This window comes from Bos mutus, chromosome 15 (assembly GCF_027580195.1).
Source record: "Bos mutus isolate GX-2022 chromosome 15, NWIPB_WYAK_1.1, whole genome shotgun sequence".
NCBI classification, from domain to species: Eukaryota; Metazoa; Chordata; class Mammalia; order Artiodactyla; family Bovidae; genus Bos; species Bos mutus.
This window is the reverse complement of record NC_091631.1, coordinates 51,067,469-51,088,720: the sequence shown is the minus strand read 5'-3', so window position 1 is coordinate 51,088,720 and position 21,252 is coordinate 51,067,469. Positions and strand designations below refer to the sequence as shown.

The 21,252-nt window shown below is 49.4% G+C and overlaps 1 protein-coding gene across 1 annotated transcript in view; it reads left to right on the top strand.

Moving 5' to 3' along the window:
* The first annotated feature begins 342 nt into the window (after window positions 1–342).
* The window catches only part of TMPRSS4 (transmembrane serine protease 4), a 51,384-nt gene continuing 30,474 nt past the window's right edge, over window positions 343–21,252 (top strand). The window contains exons 1-11 of the mRNA XM_070383109.1: window positions 343–369; window positions 2,323–2,356; window positions 4,884–4,997; window positions 7,946–8,098; window positions 9,873–10,002; window positions 13,074–13,175; window positions 14,462–14,502; window positions 17,576–17,735; window positions 19,008–19,174; window positions 20,303–20,401; window positions 20,588–20,730. Coding sequence (XP_070239210.1) covers window positions 343–369; window positions 2,323–2,356; window positions 4,884–4,997; window positions 7,946–8,098; window positions 9,873–10,002; window positions 13,074–13,175; window positions 14,462–14,502; window positions 17,576–17,735; window positions 19,008–19,174; window positions 20,303–20,401; window positions 20,588–20,730 — 1,170 coding nt within the window. The remainder of the gene's footprint in view (window positions 370–2,322; window positions 2,357–4,883; window positions 4,998–7,945; window positions 8,099–9,872; window positions 10,003–13,073; window positions 13,176–14,461; window positions 14,503–17,575; window positions 17,736–19,007; window positions 19,175–20,302; window positions 20,402–20,587; window positions 20,731–21,252) is intronic.

The following is a 21,252-nucleotide window of genomic DNA, read 5'->3' as shown; positions in this document are numbered from 1 at the left end:
ACAGTTAATAGGAGGCAGAGCCCATGTTCCAACTTGGTCCCTGCAGAGCCTTGGCCATCTCTGCTGCATCCCCCAGCTACCCATGGCCTAGTGCCCCCATAGGGCAAAGCCAGGCACGTCCCCAGAGCAGACCACAGAGTTGAGGAAGAAAGGAAGAAGCTCCTTCTCCCAGTGACTGTGTCTGCCATGAGAGCAGGTAGCTCCCAGGGACCCCACAATTTATAATCTAGATCACCACCCTCCCCTCCAGGCATTAGAAGAGTCCCTCTCAATCCCCAATGGGACTCAGGAAATTCCAGCTGGAAATGTCCAGGGACCTGCAGCTTCCCCACCTGCTCTGGAATGGCTGTGACCTCAGCCAGTGCGCAGGTGAGCCCCGGGGTGGAGACCTAGACCTCGCCCTGCCCAGGGGCTCCCGGTCATGTGCTAGACAAGGAAAAGGAAGAAAGAAAAGAGAGTTCACAAGTGGCAGGAAAGCATGAACTTAGGCAGCACCCTCCCCTAACCTCTGCATTGCAGGAAAGGGTGCAAGTACTTTGCATGAGAGTCATTGTGTATATATTTTTGTATGTGTGTTGACAAGACTACACTTGAAGAAATACTTTAGTGTCCTGGTTGCTTTTTTTTTTCTGTCTATTCTGTTGAGTATAATATATGTTCAGTAAATTACTCAAATCTAAAATGTACAACTCAATGAATTTTTACCCGTAGGGGCTCAGTGGTAAAGAATTTGCCTGCTATGCAAGAGACTCAGGTTCAATCTCTGGGTCAGAAAGATGCCCTGGAAAAGGAACTGGCAACCCACTCCAGTATTCTTGCCTGTGAAATCCCATGGACAGAGAGCCTGACAGGCTACAGTCCATGGGGCTGCAAAAGAGTTGGACACAACTTAGCGGCTGAACAACAATATACCCCCATGTAATCAATGCTTAGATCAAGATCCAGTTTTCCAACATTCCAAAAGGCTCCATTGTGCTCCTTCCAATAACCCTCATTATAATCACTGTTACGATTTCTATCACCATGGATTACCTTTACCTTTTGGTCATATATATGAAATGATATTCGTGTCTATAGTTTCTTTTTTATTATTATTATGTCTTTGAGATTACTCCATGTGTCATTGCATTTGCACTAGTGCTGAAACTCCAGTACTTTGGCCACCTCATGCGAAGAGTTGACTCATTGGAAAAGACTCTGATGCTGGGAGGGATTGGGGGCAAGAGGAGAAGGGGACGACAGAGGATGAGATGGCTGGATAGCATCACTGACTCGATGGATGTGAGTCTCAGTGAACTCCAGGAGTTGGTGATGGACAGGGAGGCCTGGAGTGCTGCGATTCATGGGGACGCAAAGAGTTGGACACGACTGAGCAACTGATTTTATCTGATCTGATTCTTGTCTACTGCTGAATTATATTCCATTATATGAATATACCACAATTTACATATCTATTCCACCAGTGATTGACTTTTGGATATAGTAGGAAGACTTCTATACAGGTGTTTTGCTGAACAGATGTACTCATTTCTCTTGGCCCTAATTCTTGGTCATAGAATCAGAGAAGAGTCATTTGTTTAGCTTTAGTAAACTCAGCTAAACCTTTTTCCAAAATATTTATACCAATTTACACTCACAGCAGCAGTGTCTGAGATTTCCAACTGCTCCACATTCTCATCAACACTTGTTATTGTCAGGCTTTTTAATTTTAGCCACTCTGGTGTCTGTGTAGACATGGCTCATTGTGGTTTGAATTTACTTTGGCCTGGAATTTCCAGTGGTCCAGTGGTTAGGACTCCACACTTTCACTGCTGAAGGCCTAGGTTCAACTTCCGGTCAGAGAACTAAGATCCCACAAGCCGTGTGGCATGGTAAAAATAATAATAATAATTTACATTAGGCTGATGAATGATGATATCAAGCATCTTTTGGCACTTAACTGGCCATGGAAGCATCTCCTTTTGTGAAGTGTTTGTTCAAGTTTCTAAAGAATTATATCATCCATAAAAGTAGACAAATGATGGACAAAAACATAAAAGAAAGCAAAATCATCTTAGAAACTCAGTAAAACACACAATAGCCCAGCAGCCAGTTGCTTCTAATAATTGATAACTAGTAGCTACAACTAGTAAATCTGCTGTACCAGGTCATTTGAATGCATAACTGATTTATATATTTTGAACCAATTATTTAGATATCATGGAGACCTCCAACTTAGACTTAACAGGGAAAAGAGAATGTAGATAAAAGCCCTTCCCTCAGTTCAGAGCCCCAGCTTAAAAGGCTCCCTCACTTAACTCACTATTTTTCCTTCAATTACAGGATCCTGAGATCAATCGACCCCTGAACAGCCTCGGTAAGCTCAGGTCTAGCTTTCATTTGTCTACCTCGGCCTCAATCAGTTACCAAGTAGATACTAAACCCCTCTTGCAGGACCCTCACCACCACCTCCAAGTGGTAAATGCTACGGGAGACACCCATCCATCATTCAACAAACATTTATTGAGCGAGTGTAATCTCCAGGATTCGTTATAAGAAAGAGGCACAGTCTCTGGAGAAATAGGATCAACAAACCTAAAACCCTAGTGGCAGTGACTCTCTAATTCACTCGTTCAGTTCCTCATTCTCTCATTCCTTCAACAATACTATGAGAGCCTGCATGGGCCAGGCCCTGGACTGGACGCTGAGCTACAGCATAAATACAAGAGCTAATGTCCCTGCCCTCGTGAAGTTTACAGTCTGACCATGCTGCCGAGGAACAGCCTGAACAAAAGTGCTTTCACTAGTAAAACAGAAAATGGGAGGGACTTCCCTGGCGGTCCAGTGGTTAAATCTCCAAACTTCCACTGCAGAGGATGCCAGTTTGATCCCTGGTCCGGGAACTAAGATCCCACATGCCAAAAATTAGTTTAATTAAATTGTAAAAAATAAAAGCAAAAAATAGCATATAAAATGAAAATAGCAGTATTTGCCTGACTTACAGCAGAAAAAAGGAGTTAATAGATAAAGTCTTCCCAAATATAGAGGGATTGTTTTTCCTCTCGTTCCATTTCCTTAAATTTTTGATACCTATGTCTTATAGCCTGGATCAGCAAAAAAAAAAAAAAATGAGCAGAGAACAAATATTAATATGACAGGTTCATAAGGAAATGACCAAACCCACTTACTTTGATAGCTTATTATTTCAGGGTCATGGGTTAATAAAGATCACAAACAATACAATCTTCAGCAGGTAAAATGATGCCTAGTTTCTACTTTGCGATTTAACATATCAGTATTCCCTGGTATCCCCAAAGAACACCAGACGTACAAGCGCTCCATCACCTGAGTAAGCCTGGGAACTGCCAAACGAGAAAACAATTAAGGGAGCCCGGGAGGGAGAAATCAGTGCCAAGTGACAATCCTGAAGTTAAGAGTGATTACAGGTTGTGCAAGGACCAGGGAGTGAATCTGTTTGTGTGGAACCAGGGCTGGTGAGGACTAGCAGTGGGAATCCATCTGACTGGGAGAAGGAGGCCAAATTACACTGGGTTTGAAAGCCCAGAGAAGAGTGTGGTCCAGTTATGGAAGTCGTGGGGAGCCCTTGTGGGTTCCGGAGCAGGGACATGACAGGATGAAAGCAAAGTATTAGGAAGCTCTGTCTAGCAGCAGATGGCTGGACAGGCTGAAGGAACTGAGGCAGGCAGGGACGCTGTTCACAGGTCAGAGGGTTGGTTAACTTTATAAACAGTAAACTTTATAGACAATAAACCAAGAAAACCCTTCCCTTCATGATGATGTTCTCCATGAGAACATCAGGGAGGCAGAGACTCTGGGCCCTGGACAAGAGAACTCATCAAAGAATTCCCAGTAAGTACGTCTGGGAAAACCAGCCAACCTTGTATCCCCAGAGGTAAGTGCTCAATGAAGAAATTGCACGTGAATGAAGGAGCAAAATGTCTCCATGTCCACGGCCCCAGGAAAGAGGATAGTTTTGAACACTCACTGCTGGAACTTGAAAAACAACACCCACTAACATTATTAATAACATTATTAATAACATTATTAATGTTGCCAGGCGGCATTAGTGGTAAAGAATCCGCCTGCCAGTGCAGGAGACAATAATAGATGCAGGTTCAATCCCTGGGTCAGGAAGATCCCCTGCAGGAGGGCATGGCAACCTACTCCAGTATTCTTGCCTGGAGAATCCCATGGACAGAGGAGCCTGGAGGGCTACAGTCCGTAGGATCACAAAGACTCAGACACAACTGAGCTACGAAGCACACTGGACTGGATAAGCACGTACTGTGCTGGCAGCCCCTGCACACCTGGAGCTCAAAGTCTGGTCAAAAGTTAACCCGGGAAAGAGGATGCCTGCACACGTGCTCAGTCGTGTCCGACTCTTAACAACCCTGTGGACTATAGCCTGCCAGGCTCCTCTGACCATGGGATTCTCCAGGCAAGAATACTGGAGTGGGTTGCCATGCCCTTCTCCAGGGAATCTTCCCAACCCAGGGATCGGATCCTGTCTCTTAACGTCTCCTGCATTGACAGGCAGGTTCGTTACCACTGGCGCCACTTGGGAAGCCCAGGAAAGAGGTCACGTGATATAAAAGGAAAGGGGATGGGCCTCTCCTGGGGCAGACGCAGGTCAGACTGGACAGAGTAAAACATCCTAGGACAGGTACCACGGCGGGAGGAGCACCGGGAAAGATGGACAAGCCCGGGAAAGTGAAAGGAGGTGGGGGTCCACGCGCTGAGGAAGCTGAGCCTAGTCTGCAGGAATAACCCCAGCACCAAACAAAACTGTACCCAAAGTTTTCCCAGGGCCAGAGGGTGGGGAGGCTGTAGCCCTTGGCAGGGGCAGCCTCTGAGAGCTGACTGCTCTTTCCCTCCCCCTACAGATGTCACCCCCCTGCGCAAATCCCGCACCCCGTTGGAGATCTTCAAAAAAGTAGGGATCCCGATCATCGCAGCAGTGCTGATCCTGGCAACCATCATTGTGGTGGCCGTCCTCAGTAAGTCCCAGCCCCCACCCAGTGTCCAACCTCACCCCAGCAAGGGGTAGCTCCCACCCACCCCTCCCCTGCCCTCACCTCCCAGCGCTACCCATCCTTACCCCTCCCACCCCAGCAGAGTCGAGGGGAGGAGATGTGCATATAGCTTTGAATCCACCCCTGCTTTGAACGAAGTCTTCCTCTTGGAGTGGAGGGGAGATGAACTCCTCCCCCGTCTATCCCAGATGGATTCTGTCCCCGATGATTCCTTCTGCCAGGAAAGCACAGTTTGCACCAGTTACAAAGCTACTCAGGCAATTTGCGCAGCAGCCGCGCCCCCAGCCTCCTCCCTTCCAGGTCTGCAGACTGAGAGCTGAGTGAATTCTGGCAGCTCTGGGGCTGGAGAAGCAGAGCATGTCTGCTTGTGAGGAGGGGAAGAAGGAAGAGGCATTAGGGAAGATGCCCAGGAGGGTAGCACCTCACCCCATCTTGAGCTTTGGTTTCACCATGGCTGGAGCCTAAGACCCAGTGTGATCCAAGCAGGCAAAAAATGAGTGAATCAAGCAAGCCCTGATTCCCAGAGCCTGTCCCTCTCAGCCTCCCCCACACCCCATCCTACGACTGAGCCCTCACCTCCACCCCCCACCATAGCCAAGCAGGGTACTGACCACAGATTTCACCCAGGAAGTAGGGCCAAGAGGACCTGACTAGGACTCAAGACACCTGGGATGGGGATCCCGGTGCTGCCCCTTCTTGGTGCTGTGTGACCTTGAGTAAGTCTCCCAACCTCTCTTAACCTCAGTTACCTCGCCTGTAAAATACCCTATCTTCATCAGAGGGATATCAGAGAACCAATGAGGTAATATGTGTAAAGTGCTTGGATTAAAAACTAGGCTGTGCAAAAGTGGAAGTCATCATGCATATGTAGGGCTGAGGCCAAGGGCATGTGTTTGCTCACCAGGCCAGGACGGCTTTCCAGGAGCCTGGGGCGGCCTCCGCCCCATCGGAGGACATTCAGAGCTCATCTGATCCAACCCCTCAGTCTCCACTTGGGCACTGAGGCAGAGAAAGGGGATATGGCAGTTGAGGGGCCTGGACAGACAATCAGGCCCCCAAATGAGCATGTCCATTTCCACCTCATGGCGGTGGAAATGCAGATCCAAAACATAAACATCACCCATCCTGGGTGCCCACGGGGACATGAGATGCAGATAAACCCAAACCCTTTAGACCTTGGCTGACCCAAGAGTGGTGGTGGGCATCAGCAGATTTGTTGTCCTAAGCCTGTTTGGCTCAAACTAATAGTAAGATGAGCTTACCTTCTCTGACCATGTGCCCCGCCATAGTGGAGAGAGCAGTCAGGGCCAGGTTCAGGGTGAGCCAGGGCAGGTACTAATACATGATTTAGAGTCAGGCTTTCCTTGTCCCAGAAGGTCCTGAGTGACTTCCAGCCCGGGGCCCCCAGGTTCTGCAACTAGAAGCAGTAACCTGAACTTCCTTCCTGGGCTGGGCTCCAACATTTGGTTTCTGGGGACTCAACTGGTGACACTGTATCCTGGCTTCCCCCAGGAGGCAGGACTGACCCTTTCTGACCCTGGCTCCTGACCATGAACCAAACCCTGAAAGTTGAGGAAATAGCTGATCTGCTCCTTTTCCCTTACTTCTCAAAGCAGGAGCATCAGGACCAAGAAGTCACATTTTAAGCTCCTGTAGGGAAGGCTGGGAGAAGTAGCAAAAAACTTTGGAGCTGGACGGACTAATTGAAATCCTGGCTCCACCTAACTGCATGTGGCTTGGGAAGTAAACCCTAACTCTCTAAACTTCCATATCATTGTTTGTAACATGAGTTAATGATAGCACCTACCTCCTAAAGTTATTGTCAGGACTCCGGGTGACAATGCCTGGAAAGCTGTTAGCAGTGATAAGCAGCCCCATCATGACACTTGTTTCCATCACTCTGAGGGCCACTCAAGGGTGATGCTAGGCTGCCCAGGGGAGCTTCAGGCCAAAGGAGAGTTCGGTTAGACAGGAGGAGCTGGGAGAGTTTGGAAAAGTATTGAAATATCTGTTTCCTGAGGACTTAAAAACACCAGACTCCTTCCCATCATCCAAGACAGAGAAGGAGCAATAGACTCTGAAGGCAGGAGGCAGAAGACAAAGCAAGCAAAATGCCAGCCTCTTTCAACCCCAGGTAAAAGCACCTTGTCCTAGAACTGCGCTTGATAGCGAAGAGACACTTTCACAATCACCAGCCCACTACTTGTTCATTCTCCACAACCCTGTGAAGCCCAGAAAGGGCAAGGGATTGGTCTAAAGTCACCCAGGAGGTGGCAGAGCCAGTGCTCAGGTCTTCAGACTCCAGGCCCAGAAAGGGCAGCGACTGGTCTAAAGTCACCCAGGAGGTGGCAGAGCCAGTGCTCAGGTCTTCAGACTCCGGGCCCAGAAAGGGCAGCGATTGGTCTAAAGTCACCCAGGAGGTGGCAGAGCCAGTGCTCAGGTCTTCAGACTCCGGGCCCAGAAAGGGCAGCGATTGGTCTAAAGTCACCCAGGAGGTGGCAGAGTCAGTGCTCAGGTCTTCAGACTCCGGGTCCAGAAAGGGCAGCGATTGGTCTAAAATCACCCAGGAGGTGGCAGAGCCAGTGCTCAGGTCTTCAGACTCTGGGCCCAGTGCTATCTCCCCCATCCACAGAGGCCCTGGCCAATACTTGGGCTTGAGAAGCGAGTGGGGGCTATTTCTGAGTTGCTCCTCACACATGATCTTGATAGACTCTGGGGACTGGTGTTATTATCAACACTTTACAGATGAGAAGACTGAGGACACCAGTAATTAAGTGGCAGAAGTGGGCCTGGAACCCATATCTGCCTGTCTCCAGGCCCAGCAGGTTTTCAGGTAAACACAGCCTCTCCTACCCCTGGGCTGCCTGCCTGACCATCAGCCCTCTCTGCCCTTCCCTGCCCTTGCCTTCCAGTCAAGGTCATTCTGGACAGTTACTTCTTCTTCTGTGGGCAGCCCCTCCTCTTCATCCCAAGGGAGCAGGTGTGTGATGGCCACCAGGACTGTGCCTCAGGGGAGGATGAGAAGTACTGCGTCAAGAAACTCCCCGACGGACCTCCAGTGGCAGGTGAGTCCAGGGGCCAAGGGGCCAGGGGAGTGGACAGAGCAGGAAGTTGGCTCAGGTCCTCTTGGTCCACTGCATAGCATCTGCTACCTGACAAGTCAGCTTCCTTCCCTATTGTAAGAGTCTTAAAAACAGGATCATGTCTTATCTACTGGATCCCCAATACTTAACATGTAGCAAACACTCAGTACATTTTGATGAACAAATGTGGACCAGAGGGGACAGGGAGTTGTAACTGAGCCTGCCCCATTCCTGCTGCACCTGGACGCTGAATTGAATGACCTTGGGGAGTTCCCTTTTTTCTCTGACACCTATTATTTCAAGAGGACTGCAAAGAGACCATATGGCCACTAGCCAGCTATTGATTCTTCTATTTATTTTGCGTGTGTGCTTAGTTGCTCAATCGTATCTACTCTTTGCAACCCCATGGACTGTGGTCCCCCAGGCTCCCCTGTCCATGGGATTCTCCAGGCAAGAATACTGGAGTGGGTTGCCATTTCCTTCTCCAGGGGATCTTCCTGACCCAGGGATCGAACCCAGTCTCTTGAATTACAGATAGTTTATTTACCATCTGAGCCACCAGGGGTGGCTATTCATTATAGAAATGTTTATTGTAACATGTTATGGAACAAGACTGAGCTAGGTCCTTCAAAGGATGGTTTTTACATAAAAACCCATGTTCTTCCTTGGATTGGGTTACTCCAGCTTGATCCACCTAGTACTTGGGCTCTGCAAAGAAAAGACAGCCCAGGGCATGGGTGATGGGGGCTTTTATAGGGCAAGGCTGAGTGACATCCTGTGTATTTGATCCTTTTTTTAATCAGAAATCAAATGCCTGTGAGCCTTGCCACCCTACTGCCAATAGCAATTCTCACTCGCCTACCCCTCTCTGACCTTACATGGAAAAAAGAGCAAGGTTCCTCTTTGAGAAGTTTTCCCAGACAAGAGAACTTGTGTGAACCACAGGTAGGAAGGCCTTATAATACAACCATCAAATACATATATGCAAATACATCTAAAAAGTGAAAGTCACTCAGTTTTGTCCAATTCTTTGCGACCCTATGGACTACACAGTCCAGGAAATTCTCCAAGCCAGAATACTGGAGTGGGTAGCCTTTCCCTTCTCCAGGGGACCTTCCCAACTCAGGGATTGATCCCAGGTCTCCCACATTGCACAGATTCTTTACCAGCTGAGCTACAGGGGAAGCCCAAAAGTGGAAGGGGAGCTATTAATAATTATGCCAGGGCAAAAGTCAAAATGGAGATTATTCCCAGGACATCTGGTCACCCTGCTGCTGCTGCTGCTAAGTCGCTTCAGTCGTGTCCGACTCTGTGTGACCCCATAGACGGCAGCCCACCAGGCTCCCCATCCCTGGGATTCTCCAGGCAAGAACACTGGAGTGGGTTGCCATTTCCTTCTCCAATGCATGCAAGTGAAAAGTGAAAGTGAAGTCTCTCAGTCATGTCCAACCCTCAGCGACCCCATGGACTTCAGCCTACCAGGCTCCTCCATCCATGGGATTTTCCAGGCAAGAGTACTGGAGTGGGGTGCCATTGCCTTCTCCTGGTCACCCTAGCTCCTGTCAGAATGAGACTCAATCAGACAAAGCCAAAAGGAGGAACTCCTCTTGAGGTGGAAAGGTTAGGTGTTCTGTGAGGCTCCCCGGTTCCCAGGAGGGTTTGGACCACCAGTTTGGGCTGGTCACATGATAAATTCTTTGGGAGATGAGCCAGATGAGCCCCTGCCCTGAGCTGACCCGGGTTCCTTCCCTCCCAGTCCGCCTCTCCAGGGACCGATCCACCCTGCAGGTGCTGAACCCCGCCACGAAGAACTGGGCCTCCGCCTGTTTTGACAGCTTCACAGAAGCTCTGGCCAAGACCGCCTGTCGGCAGATGGGCTATAACAGGTACCCAGCCCAAGGTCCGGTGGCTGTCACCTCACCCCATGACCTCTCTCCCTCTCTTCCTTCCCTCCTCTTTTCCCCTTTCCCTCTTTCCTTCCTCCTTCCTCTCTCTTTCCTAAAAATTGTAGGTATTGGAGTCAGACAACTGCTTTTGAAACACTTTTCCTTACAAGCAGCATGAAGTTAAATCTTGTAAGGCTCAGTTTGTTGAAGAGTTAATGGAGATGTGTGTGTGTGGTGGGGGGAGGTGGTGAGGCTTCCCTGGTGGTCCAGTGGCTAAGATTCTGTGCTCCCAATGCAAAGGCCCAGGTCTGACCTCTCGTGGGTGAACTAGACCCTGCATGCCATAATGAAGACTGAAGATCCTGCGTGCCACAGCTGAGACCTGGTTGTTGTTTAGTGGCTCAGTCATGTCCGACCCTTTTGTGACCCCCATGGATAGCCCACCAGGCTCCTTTGTCCATGGGATTTCCTAGGCAAGAACTCTGGAGTGGGTTGCCATTTCCTCCTCCAGGGGATATTCCCAACTCAGGGATCGAACCCATGTCTCCTGCATTGGCAGGCAGATTGTTTTACCACTGAGCCACTTGGGAAGCCTACAGACAAATTAATTAATTAATTTTAAAAAAGAATTAATGGGAGAAGCAATGCCAACCTCATAGGATGGTTATGAGAGAGAGAATATCTGCCCTCAAAAGAAAAAAAGGAAAAAAGAATATCTGCCCCCCCATCCCCCCTCACCCCCATCCCCACCCCCACACACAGTTCAGGCTCCTTATAATCCCCTCCTTTCCTTTACTCCTCTACCCTCATTTCTTCTTGGTTTGGCAAGCTGCCATCCCTGCCCCAGAATACAAAAAAATCTTATTTATTTATTCAAAGTCCTATTGGTTAAAATTTAGTTTAAATGAACCTGATCTCACTGGGGTTTCATGGGCAATCTCAGCTCTCAGCAAATTTCAAAGGCAGTTTTAAATCTTTAGTGGATGAAAAAATATACAGTTTTAAGAAGGGTAATTAACATTGCATACTTATATTCATTTGATCTTGGCAAAAACCAAAATGGTAGTTACTATTCTATCTGTTCTATAAGTAGGTTCAAAGAAGGTAAATAACTTGATCGGATAGTAGCTGGGAGCAAGAGGGCTGGAATGTGTGCCCAAGACCCCCTAATTCCTGGGTGTCAGAATTATATCTGTTTCTAGGTTGGGTAATTCTCTCTTTTGTGGAGGTTTCATCTATAAAGGGAGGAGAGGGGAGACAGTTGATCACTCAGAGCCTAACTGGAGAGGATAAGAAAGGACCCATGCATTCAGCTGCACAGGGGGTAATCTCTTCCTGGCAGGCCCCAAATTATAGGATTCTAAGAAACTGGACCCGGAGACTAGGTGTAAATGATACATCCTAGGCAGACATAGTCCATCAATCAATCACAGAATCCTCTTCCATCAAATCCTAGAGCAGCCTCAAGCTCATTTTTCAGTAAGTACTCTAGACAGACATCACCGATCCATCAGAACTATTTGCGTCTTCTGCTCTCTGGTTGTCAGGTTTCTCCTGCTCTCTGCCCTCCACAGTGTGCAACTTGCAGTACCCTCCGGAAAGGACACCCTGCCCCCTTCATTTCCAAGGAGAGCTAGGAAGGCAAGCCCTGCCCCTGCGTCACCCCTCCCCCAACAGCAACCCCAGCCTGGCCTCCTGGCTGCAGCACCCCCCTCCTACTGCAGGCCAGCCAACTGCAGTGTCAGCTGTACTAGCAGAGCAGGCTGCAGCCTGATTATGAAACCAGGATGTCTCCAGGGGTTCTTAAGGTAAAAGGCTCCTAGATTTTCTGTCCTTCTAAGCTCTTTAAGGCATCAAGCCATCTAGCTCTTGGGCTCTGCAAGATCAATGCTGATCAGAATTATTCATCATGATGTAACTGGTGAATAGAGGCTAACTCTCCTGGGAATGTCCACTTCCACCATGATCCTTCTTTTTGTATCTCAGATTTCCCTGGCTAGGAGGGCCTTCTTGTCCCAGGACCACAAAACTCTAGATGCCTCAAGATGGGAAGGACTCTGAAGATCATCTGGTCTACCCATCATTAATAGAGGGGGAAACTGAGGCTTAGAGAGACCCAGAGAGAAAATGTGACCTGCCAAGGGTCACAAATCAAGCTAGTGTCAGAGCCAGGACAAGAATCTCAGGCTTGAGGGCTCTCAGCACAAAACCCAGCACTGCTAGACTTCAGCCTTTCAGGTGCCATGGCTGGGTCATCCAAGTAGTGCCAGATTCCTGGGTGGGCATGTGAGAGTGTGCCAGTCAGCCAGTGTCTTGGGTTGACCCAAACCTGCATACAGAGCTTATGCTAGCATGACTGGTATAAAGGATAGGCAAGGACAGGAGAGATGGAAAAGAGGTACATTCAGTACAGCAACAATCAGAAAGATGAGATTAATCAGGGAAGACTTCTTGGAGGAGGGAAGACTTATACTCAAGGTCTGAAAGAAAACAAACATGGATTTGTGGAGAGAAAGAGAGATAGTGATCCAAATGAGAGAGATGTTTGTCTGAATGCACGTGAAGCCTGATCTTGGCCTGTCCCACCTTCAAAGGGACCATAAATGTACCCCACTACCACGTTCAGACCAGATGCCTCGTTTGGAGAACCAAATGTCCACATCTAGTTCCCTCCAAGGTAGGGATGGGTGCTAACTTGTTTCCTCTGCCTCCTTGTGAACCAGGAGAAACAGCTGGGACATTTGGAATAAGGACAGAGCTGGGAGTTACAAAAGAGCATCCATAGGATTTCTTCAGAGCTCTGGGCTCTGAACCAGTCTTCCCTGCCCAAGAAAGCAAGTCCACATCAGCGCTGTGCTCAGGGCTGAGTCCTGGATGTCAAGAAACATCCCTTGTCCTCTAGCAAAGCAGGCACTACCCTCGCTTACCACCTCCACTCCCCTGCCACACCCCACCCAGCACCCTCCGCTGCCCCCTCTCCTGGGAGTAGGGGCTACTCCCACCATCTTGGTCTGAGCTCCTGCCTCAGCTCACATCTCTCGCTCTCTCCCTTTCCCTCCCAACACTAGCAGCAAACCCACCTTCAGAGCTGTGGACGTTGGCCCAGCCCAAGATCTGGACATTGTCAAAGTCACAGAGAACCTGCAGGAGCTTCAGGTGCAAAACTCAAGTGGGTAAGTGAGAGGATGCCTCTGGCCCAGAAAGCTCAGCCACGCTCGCTGTCATTGGGATTGCAGCCAGACTGCCCCGAACGGATGCAGCAAGGGGAACATAAGCCAGACAACAAGAACTCCTGGCCAGGCAGACAGTCCGATATCAAAAGCTAGAGCATCACATTTCTGAGCGGTTTTCTGTGTTGACTCTTTGGCTTAATACAAGGGGCAGCTGGACAAAGTGTGCTGTCCACACGCTGGCGGCCTTTCATCAGTCAAAGAAGAAAACCAAATTGGTTTCCTATGGCCTTATGCTCTCTTTGAGCCCCAGAGGCAGGATTCCAAAGGCCACTTTGTCCTTCCTGCCACTCACCCAGGCCAGAGTAGTACCCCCCTCTGCATTTCTAACTCTCCAGGGGAGCAGCTGTATGGCCGCTGTCCTGTTCTCATGCCCACCATCCGTGCCAGAGCCCAGCATCTACAGGAACACTGTCACCCCACAGAGAGAATGATGTCTCCTTAGGATGCAGGGAGGTTGCTGAGAGCTGCTTATTCATCAAAGAGTAAATCTTGAAAAGGAGAGGACTAGGAGCAGAATGATTGTTTGCCTGGAGTTTCACTAAAATCCCATTCCTCTTCTGTTTGAAGAACCTGCAGTGCCGCAGACACTGGTCCAGCCTCTGCTCTCTTCCATCTCAGGCTGCCAAGAGCCCCAGGGTGGGCTGTGACTCAGGCAGGGCCCAGCACATAGCAGATGCTTATCAGTAGGGGTGTGGAATCCAACTGCATTCAGTCGCACTGAATTGGGTGGAAGTACGGTGTCTATATGGGGCTTCCCTGGTGGCTCAACTGGTAAAGAATCCACCTGCAAGGCAGGAGACCCTGGTGAGTTTCCTGGGTTGGGAAAATCCCATGGAGAAAGGATAGGCTACCCACTCCAGTATTCTTGGGCTTCTCTGGTGGCTCAGACAGTAAAGAATCCACCTGCAATGCAGGAGACTTGTGTTCGATCCCTAGGTTGGGAAGATCCCCTGGAGGAGGGCATGGCAACCCACCTCAGTGTTCTTGCCTGGAGAATCTGATGGACAGAGGAGGCTGGAAGGCTATAGACCATGGGGTCAGAGTCAGACACGATTGAACAGCTAAGTACAGCACAGCACGGTGTCTGTACAGCCCCCACCCAGCAAGGCTTCATATTTCCTGGGTGCTGGGAGGGGACTGGAGTCAATAGTGCCAGGAGACCCGAGTCCCTGCACCCCAGCCAAAAGACAAGCAAAAGCCACAGGATGCCTGTGTCTCCTTTCCAGCCCCTGTCTCTCAGGTTCCCTGGTTTCCCTGCAGTGCCTTGGTGAGTACGCCCCATCTCTGAGGGTTTGGGTCCTGGGCCAGCAATAAGCAGGAAAGAAGACCTTCATCCTCATTCTTAAATCACTCAGACTCCAAGTGTCACTCTATTCTGTCCAGACATTACTCCCTGGACCTTGGGCTTGTAGGTGAACATTCCTTCAAGTAGTTGATGTTAAGAACTCCCTCCCACTGCCCACCCATATCTCCACACTTGTTGTGGGCAGAGATCCAAGAGAGAGTAGGAAAACCAGAGCCTCTACCCGCTCTCACCCCTGGCCAGGGCCCACGTAATCTCATCTGCTCATTCCGTTTAGCAAAGATTCATGGAACAGTTAAGATGCATCATCACTGTCAGATGCTAGCTGGAAGTAGAAGATACCAGACAAGCAAGAGAATTGGCCTCTGTCCTCAGGAGCTAATGGCTGACCAAAGGGAGAGGTGTGAGGCCACATGGAGGAAGTGCCAAACTGACCAGTAGTCCTGACTAACATGCTCCAGAGTGATGGCATGGGGCCGGGAGGGCAGGGGGGACATCAGGAGATCTGGACAGCACCTGTCCCACTGGCTTCCAGTGTGACCTTGGGTAATTCACTTGATCTCTCGGAAGTTCATCTTCCCAAGGAGCCCTTTAGTCCAACAGCCCAACAGAATCCTGGGAGAGCCCCTAGTTCTGAGAGAAGATCAGAAGGAAAAACAAGCTCTGAGGTCCCACTCATCCCACCAGCCTCGTGGGAGAACCAGGCTGAGCCTGGCAGATGGCCAGAAACTGGATCGCCTGAGAGGAGGAAGGTCATCCTCGCTGCCTTTGCAGTTGAGCAGTGAGGATGCATCCCTGCAGCTTAGTAGTGTGTGTGCATGGAACAACGGACTGGTTCCAAACTGGGAAAGGAGTAATTCAAGGCTGTATATTGTCACCCTTCTTATTTAACTTCTATGCAGAGTACATCATGAGAAACGCTGGGCTGGATGAAGCACAAGCTGGAATCAAAATTGCCAGGAGAAATATCAATCACCTCAGATACGCAGATGACACCACCCTTATGGCAGAAAGTGAAGAGGAACTGAAGAGCCTTTTGATGAAAGTGAAAGAGGGGAGTGAAAAAGCTGACTTAAATCTCAACCTTCAAAAAACCAAAATTATGGCGTCTGGTCCCATCACTTCGTGGCAAATAGATGGGGAAACAATAGTAACAGTGACAGACTTTATTTTCTTGGGCTCCAAAATCACTGCAGATGGTGACTGCAGCCATGAAATTGGAAGATGCTTGCTCCTTAGAAGAAAAGCTATGACCAACCTAGACAGCATGTTAAAAAGCAGAGACATTACTTTACCAACAAAGGTCCATCTAGTCAAAGCTATGGTTTTTCCAGTAGTCATGTATGGATGTAAGAGTTGGACTATGAAGAAAGCTGAGTGCCGAAGAATTGGTGCTTTTGAACTGTGTTGTTGGAGAAGACTCTTGGGAGTCCCTTGGACTGCAAGGAGATCCAACCAGTCAATCCTAAAGGAAATCAGTCCTGAATATTCATTGGAAGGGCTGATGCTGAAGGTGAAACTCAACACTTTGGCCACCTGATGTGAAGAACTGACTCATTGGAAAAGACCCTGATGCTGGGAAAGATTGAAGGCAGGAGGAGAAGGGGACGACAGAGGATGAGATGGCTGGATGGCATCACTGACTCGATGGACATGAGTTTGAGCAAGTTCTGGGAGTTGGTGATGGACAGGGAAGCCTGGCGTGCTGCAGTCCATGGGGTCGCAGAGAGTCGGACATGACTGAGCAACTGAACTGACTGATGCATCCCTGTTGGATGTTAAGACTTTTACCCATTCTCATGTGATCTCAAGTTACTGATGGGATCTGAGCACCTGATGTGCTGAGCTAAGCAGCACTGAAGTCAGAACGAGGCTTAAGCCACAGATCCTCCCTACAGGAGGCTTCAGTCTCATTGAGAAGACAAGACTGAACAATGACAACAAGGAAAGCTGGCTAACATCCAGGCATGCTGTGAAAATGCCAGGAGAGGGAAATCCCCAGGGATCAGGCAACGTGGAGAAAATTCTCAGGCTAAACATCACAGAATGAACTGTAGGCTCTAAGAGGGCAGGAACCAGGTCTGTCTCTCTGTCTTGGCCAGTGCTCTCTTCCCAGCCGAATGAACAGTGATTTAGATGAACATGAGAGGAGACAGCATCTCAGGGACAGGGACTTCCTGGAGCAAAAACAGAAAGACTTTTCAGGGAGCTACCAGCAGATCGATTTGGCTAGACAGCAATTTTCTATCAGGAGGCTGCCAGGAGCAGGAGTTTAAACTCTTCCCCTACAGACAGAGAGGGATGCTAAGGAGCTTTGAGTGAGGGAGTGAGGGATGTGTAGAAAGCAGTGTTTGGAATTAGAAAGTGTTTCACAAGCCCCTTCCAGGCACAAACCCAGAGAGGGTGGTGGCCTTTCCCCCTTAGAACCATCACTGTGGCAGTGACTACCAGAAGGATTGGAGAGGCTGGGAACAGGGCGGAGAGGTGGAACCGGAGATTTTTTACAAGAGTTCACAAGTCAGACGTGAGAGCCAGGAGAGTGGGATGTGAAAGAGGGAACAGGATGTCAAATCGGGAGACTCTCTGAGCAGGGGGAAGGGACTTGGAGAAAGGTGTGTTTAGGATGGGAAGATCCATTTCTGGAACTTTCTTCCCACTCTCCAATCCCGAAGCAGCCTGTGGGCGTCTGTTCACTGTTACTCAGTGGGAGCAGCTGGGGACACCCCCTGGGCAGGACTTTCATAATTCTGGGTCCACGTTTAGCTTCAAGGTCATGAATTCCAGCACAATGGACACATCTATATTCCCAGTATAAACTCCATCCGAAGCTAAAAACAGGAGACAGAGATTGGGGGAGTCTGGGATACTCAGCGTCTCCTGGTGAATAATTCAAAATTGGCCTGGTTCTCTACCCCCACCCCTGTTTCCAGTCCTAAGGACCCTGCTCAGGATAGGCTGGCTGGGGGCTCTAAGGGGGACAACCCCAGTCCCCAAGAGCCTGACTCCTTCTTTTCTTTCTCCTTCCCTCTGAGTCCAGCCTGCGGACAGAGTGTGAAGGCCCCTCGGGTGGTGGGTGGGAAGGAGGCCTCTGTGGATTCTTGGCCTTGGCAGGTCAGCATCCAGTATGACAAACAACACATCTGTGGAGGGAGCATCCTAGACCCACACTGGATCCTCACGGCTGCCCACTGCTTCTGGTAAGGCGCATTCGGGGAGCTCCTGGGGTCAGAGCTGCAGAGGAACCTGAGCACCTGGATCCTCTGTCTCCAATCTGTTGTCTGATGCCCTCCAGCCCTTCCCTTCCCCCTAAAGAAGGGTGTGGCTGCCTAATGAGACACTGGACATGACATCCTTTGTTAGGCCTTGGGGGGTCTTAGCAGAGGGTACCAGTCACCAGGCCTGACTGGTACCAGTCACCAGGCCCTTCCCTTTCGGGGGGGAAGCCAGCAAAGACCCCGTGTCCTCACTCTCCCCTAAATCACTCACTGCACAAAAGCACTTCCCATCCGCCTCTGAGGACTCCAAGGGAGGCTTGAGAACTCTCTCCCTTTCTGCTAGTCTTTCAAGAAGTGGTTCCAAATCCCAGGTCCATGCCACTCCTTCATTATATCCAGAAGTTAAAACAGAAAAAAGTATTCTGTTACCAGCCAGCAGAGACAGGCCTGCCCATACCTCTGGAGAAGGACCATTCCAGGTCCTCTTCACCTTCATTCATCCATCTGTTCATTCATTCACCATCTATGAGTACCTACTAGGTACCACGTGCCTTCGTGCAGCAGACGCCAGAAGTGCCTCAGAGGAGCACACCGTGTAGGCCAGTGATTTTTAACTTTTTTGGAGAATCTGATAAAAGCTATATTTCCCCTGTGCACTCAGCTGTGTCTGGTGTCAGGAAGAAGAAAAGTACAGTAAATTCCCTACATATGAATGTGTTCCATTCCAAGAATACGTTTGTAAGTCCAATTTGTTCATTAACTTCAACAAAGTTAGCCTAGGTACCCAACTTTTACAAATAGCGCCAGACACATTAACTAACTTACATGATTGGAGATGCAAACACACATTCACATCTTTGAGAGTCTTCAACTTGAAGGTTCATACGTAGGGGACTTACTGTATACAATAGAACTGACCACAATGCAAGTACCACATGAGTAACAAGACCAGTAAAATGCACTAGAGTGTCAGGACCCAGAGCACAGGCACTGAGCATAGCCCATTCCCCAGCCCTCCAGTTTTAAGTTTCTTCCAGCAGGTTTCACCAGGGAGAAGAATCGAATCCCCTTTAGAATCTGACCTGCAGTAGGTGATTCCTCAGATGGCCCTTCTCCAGCACCCCTGCCCTTATCATCATTACCCGCCAAGGCAGGGACATGCAGCACCCACTCCCCAGGGCCCCGGAGACCCAGCCTTTAGCAAAACCTCCTCATGCTTGACTCGGACCTGAACTTCACTGTCTCTGCCCCCAGGAAGCATCTCGATGTGCCCAACTGGAAGGTGAGGGCTGGCTCAGACAGATTGGGCAGCTTCCCATCCCTGCCTGTGGCCAAGATCTTCATCCTTGAGCCTAACGCCACATATCCCAGAGAGCATGACATTGCCCTCGTGAAGCTGCAGCTCCCGCTCACGTTCTCCGGTGAGAGCCGGCGCCTGGGGACAGAACTCCCATTCCGCCACTAGCTCTTTCACTAAGTGGCCTTGGGCACATCACTACTCCTCTCAAGATCTCAGTTGGCCCATTGTTTCTGGCAAGTATATCAGCCTATTGTCATGAAAGCCATGAGGCCTCCTCGAGCTCTCAGCTGACACCTTACCCCTGCCAGATTCTTCTGATGTCTGTTTTCTCTACATAGAGCACCCCAAGTGAGAATCACAGATTCATCCAATCTTGGAGTTGTGAGGGACCTAAAAGATCTCCTGGCCCATCCTCCACCCCAACCAATGCAAAAGCCTGCACAATCTCCCTGCCAAAGGGTCATTGAGCTCATTTGCTCTCCTCCAGGGACAGCAACTCATTACTGTTAAGGCAACCCATAGCATCTTTGACCAGCTCTGTTCAATGACTCAGGCTTACACTGGGTAGTATTTAGATCAGCATCTCCAATGGTTGGTTCCATAGAACACGGGTCCCTTGGGTACAAGAGGGTTCCTTTCTCAAATAAGTTTGGAAAATATTTTTATACCATAGCTCTCTTCCTAGAACACGTTAGTATATTAATGACATTAAGAGGGTTTGGGTTTTTTTTAGCAATTTGTTTTGTTGTGTTTAATTCACATTTTCTTTATTTAAAATTATTTATTTGTTTTTGGCTGTGCTGGGTCTTGATTGCTGCATAGGCTTTTCTCCAGTTGTGGCAAGCAGGGGCTACTCTTCCTCGCGGTGCTCGGGCTTCTCACTACTATGGCTTCTCCTGTTGCAGAGCAAGGGCTCTAGGCACACGGCTTCAGTAGTTGCAGCACATGGGCTCAGCAGTTGTGTCTCCTGGACTCAGTTGCTCTGTGGCATGTGGAATCTTCCTGGACCAGGGACCAAACTCATGTCTCCTGCATTGGCAGGTGGACTCTCATTCACTACACCACCAGGGAAGTCCAACACATTTTCTAAACTTATTTGACCACAGAATCTTTTTTTTTTTTTCCATGCTACTTCTATTAACATCCCATGGAACATGTGCTATGGAAACCCTGGTGTTAACCCTAACAGAGGATTAGCCACCAGGCTCTCCTGAACTTTGGGTCCCCTCTTCCTCTCTGCTCCTGGTAGGCACAATCAGGCCCATCTGCCTGCCCTTCTCTGATGAGGAGCTCACTCCAGGCACCCCACTCTGGGTCATCGGATGGGGCTTTACAGAAGAGAACGGAGGTAAGTGCCAGGCTCAGGATTACAGGACTAAGTGAGCAGCTCCCAAAAGTGATGGGAAGGAGGACCATCCTTTAGAAAAACCCATCCTGGAGGTCCAAGCACCAAGGTACCAGGAAACCCAGAGAACTGTCCTGGGCTGGGATTTGAAGGCAAGAATGGGAATGCAAGTGTGTTTTCAACCTCCAGGGAAGATGTCTGACATACTGCAGCAGGGATCCGTCCAGCTCATCAACAGAACTCGGTGCAATGCAGAGGATGCGTACCAGGGGGAGGTCACCAAGACGATGATGTGCGCAGGCCTCCCGGAGGGCGGCGTGGACACCTGCCAGGTGCGGCCTCCAAGGATCATGAGGGAATTACAGAGATAGGGGAAGTCTGCTCTGAAGAGATGAAAAAGTTCAGAGGATGAATGCCCCCACATGAAGGCTTGCACATGGTGGGCACTCGGTGTGTGATGAAGGGAGGAAGGGGGAGAGGGAAAAAGATATAAGGATGGATGGATGCATGGATGCATGGATAGACAGATAGAAGCAAAGAGATTTCAAATGTATATTTTACATATAAAGATGATGTTTCCCTCCCCACCTGCTCTTACTTCCCGTCATTTAAAACAGTATGAGCCCCTAGCAGGCAGGAACCCCAGGTCTGTTTTCTCTACAACTGTCCTCAAGCTGCTGAACTACACTAGAGAAAACCCATCTCGTGCTGGATAAGCCCCAGTGCACTGTCCCTCACCCATCCTACTGGCCAGTCCATGAATATATTCTCACATCCCCACCCAGAGGATCTTCTCAACTATTTTCGTTAAAACCCCAAACCCTTCTCCCACCCCCATTCTCAGTCATTAAATT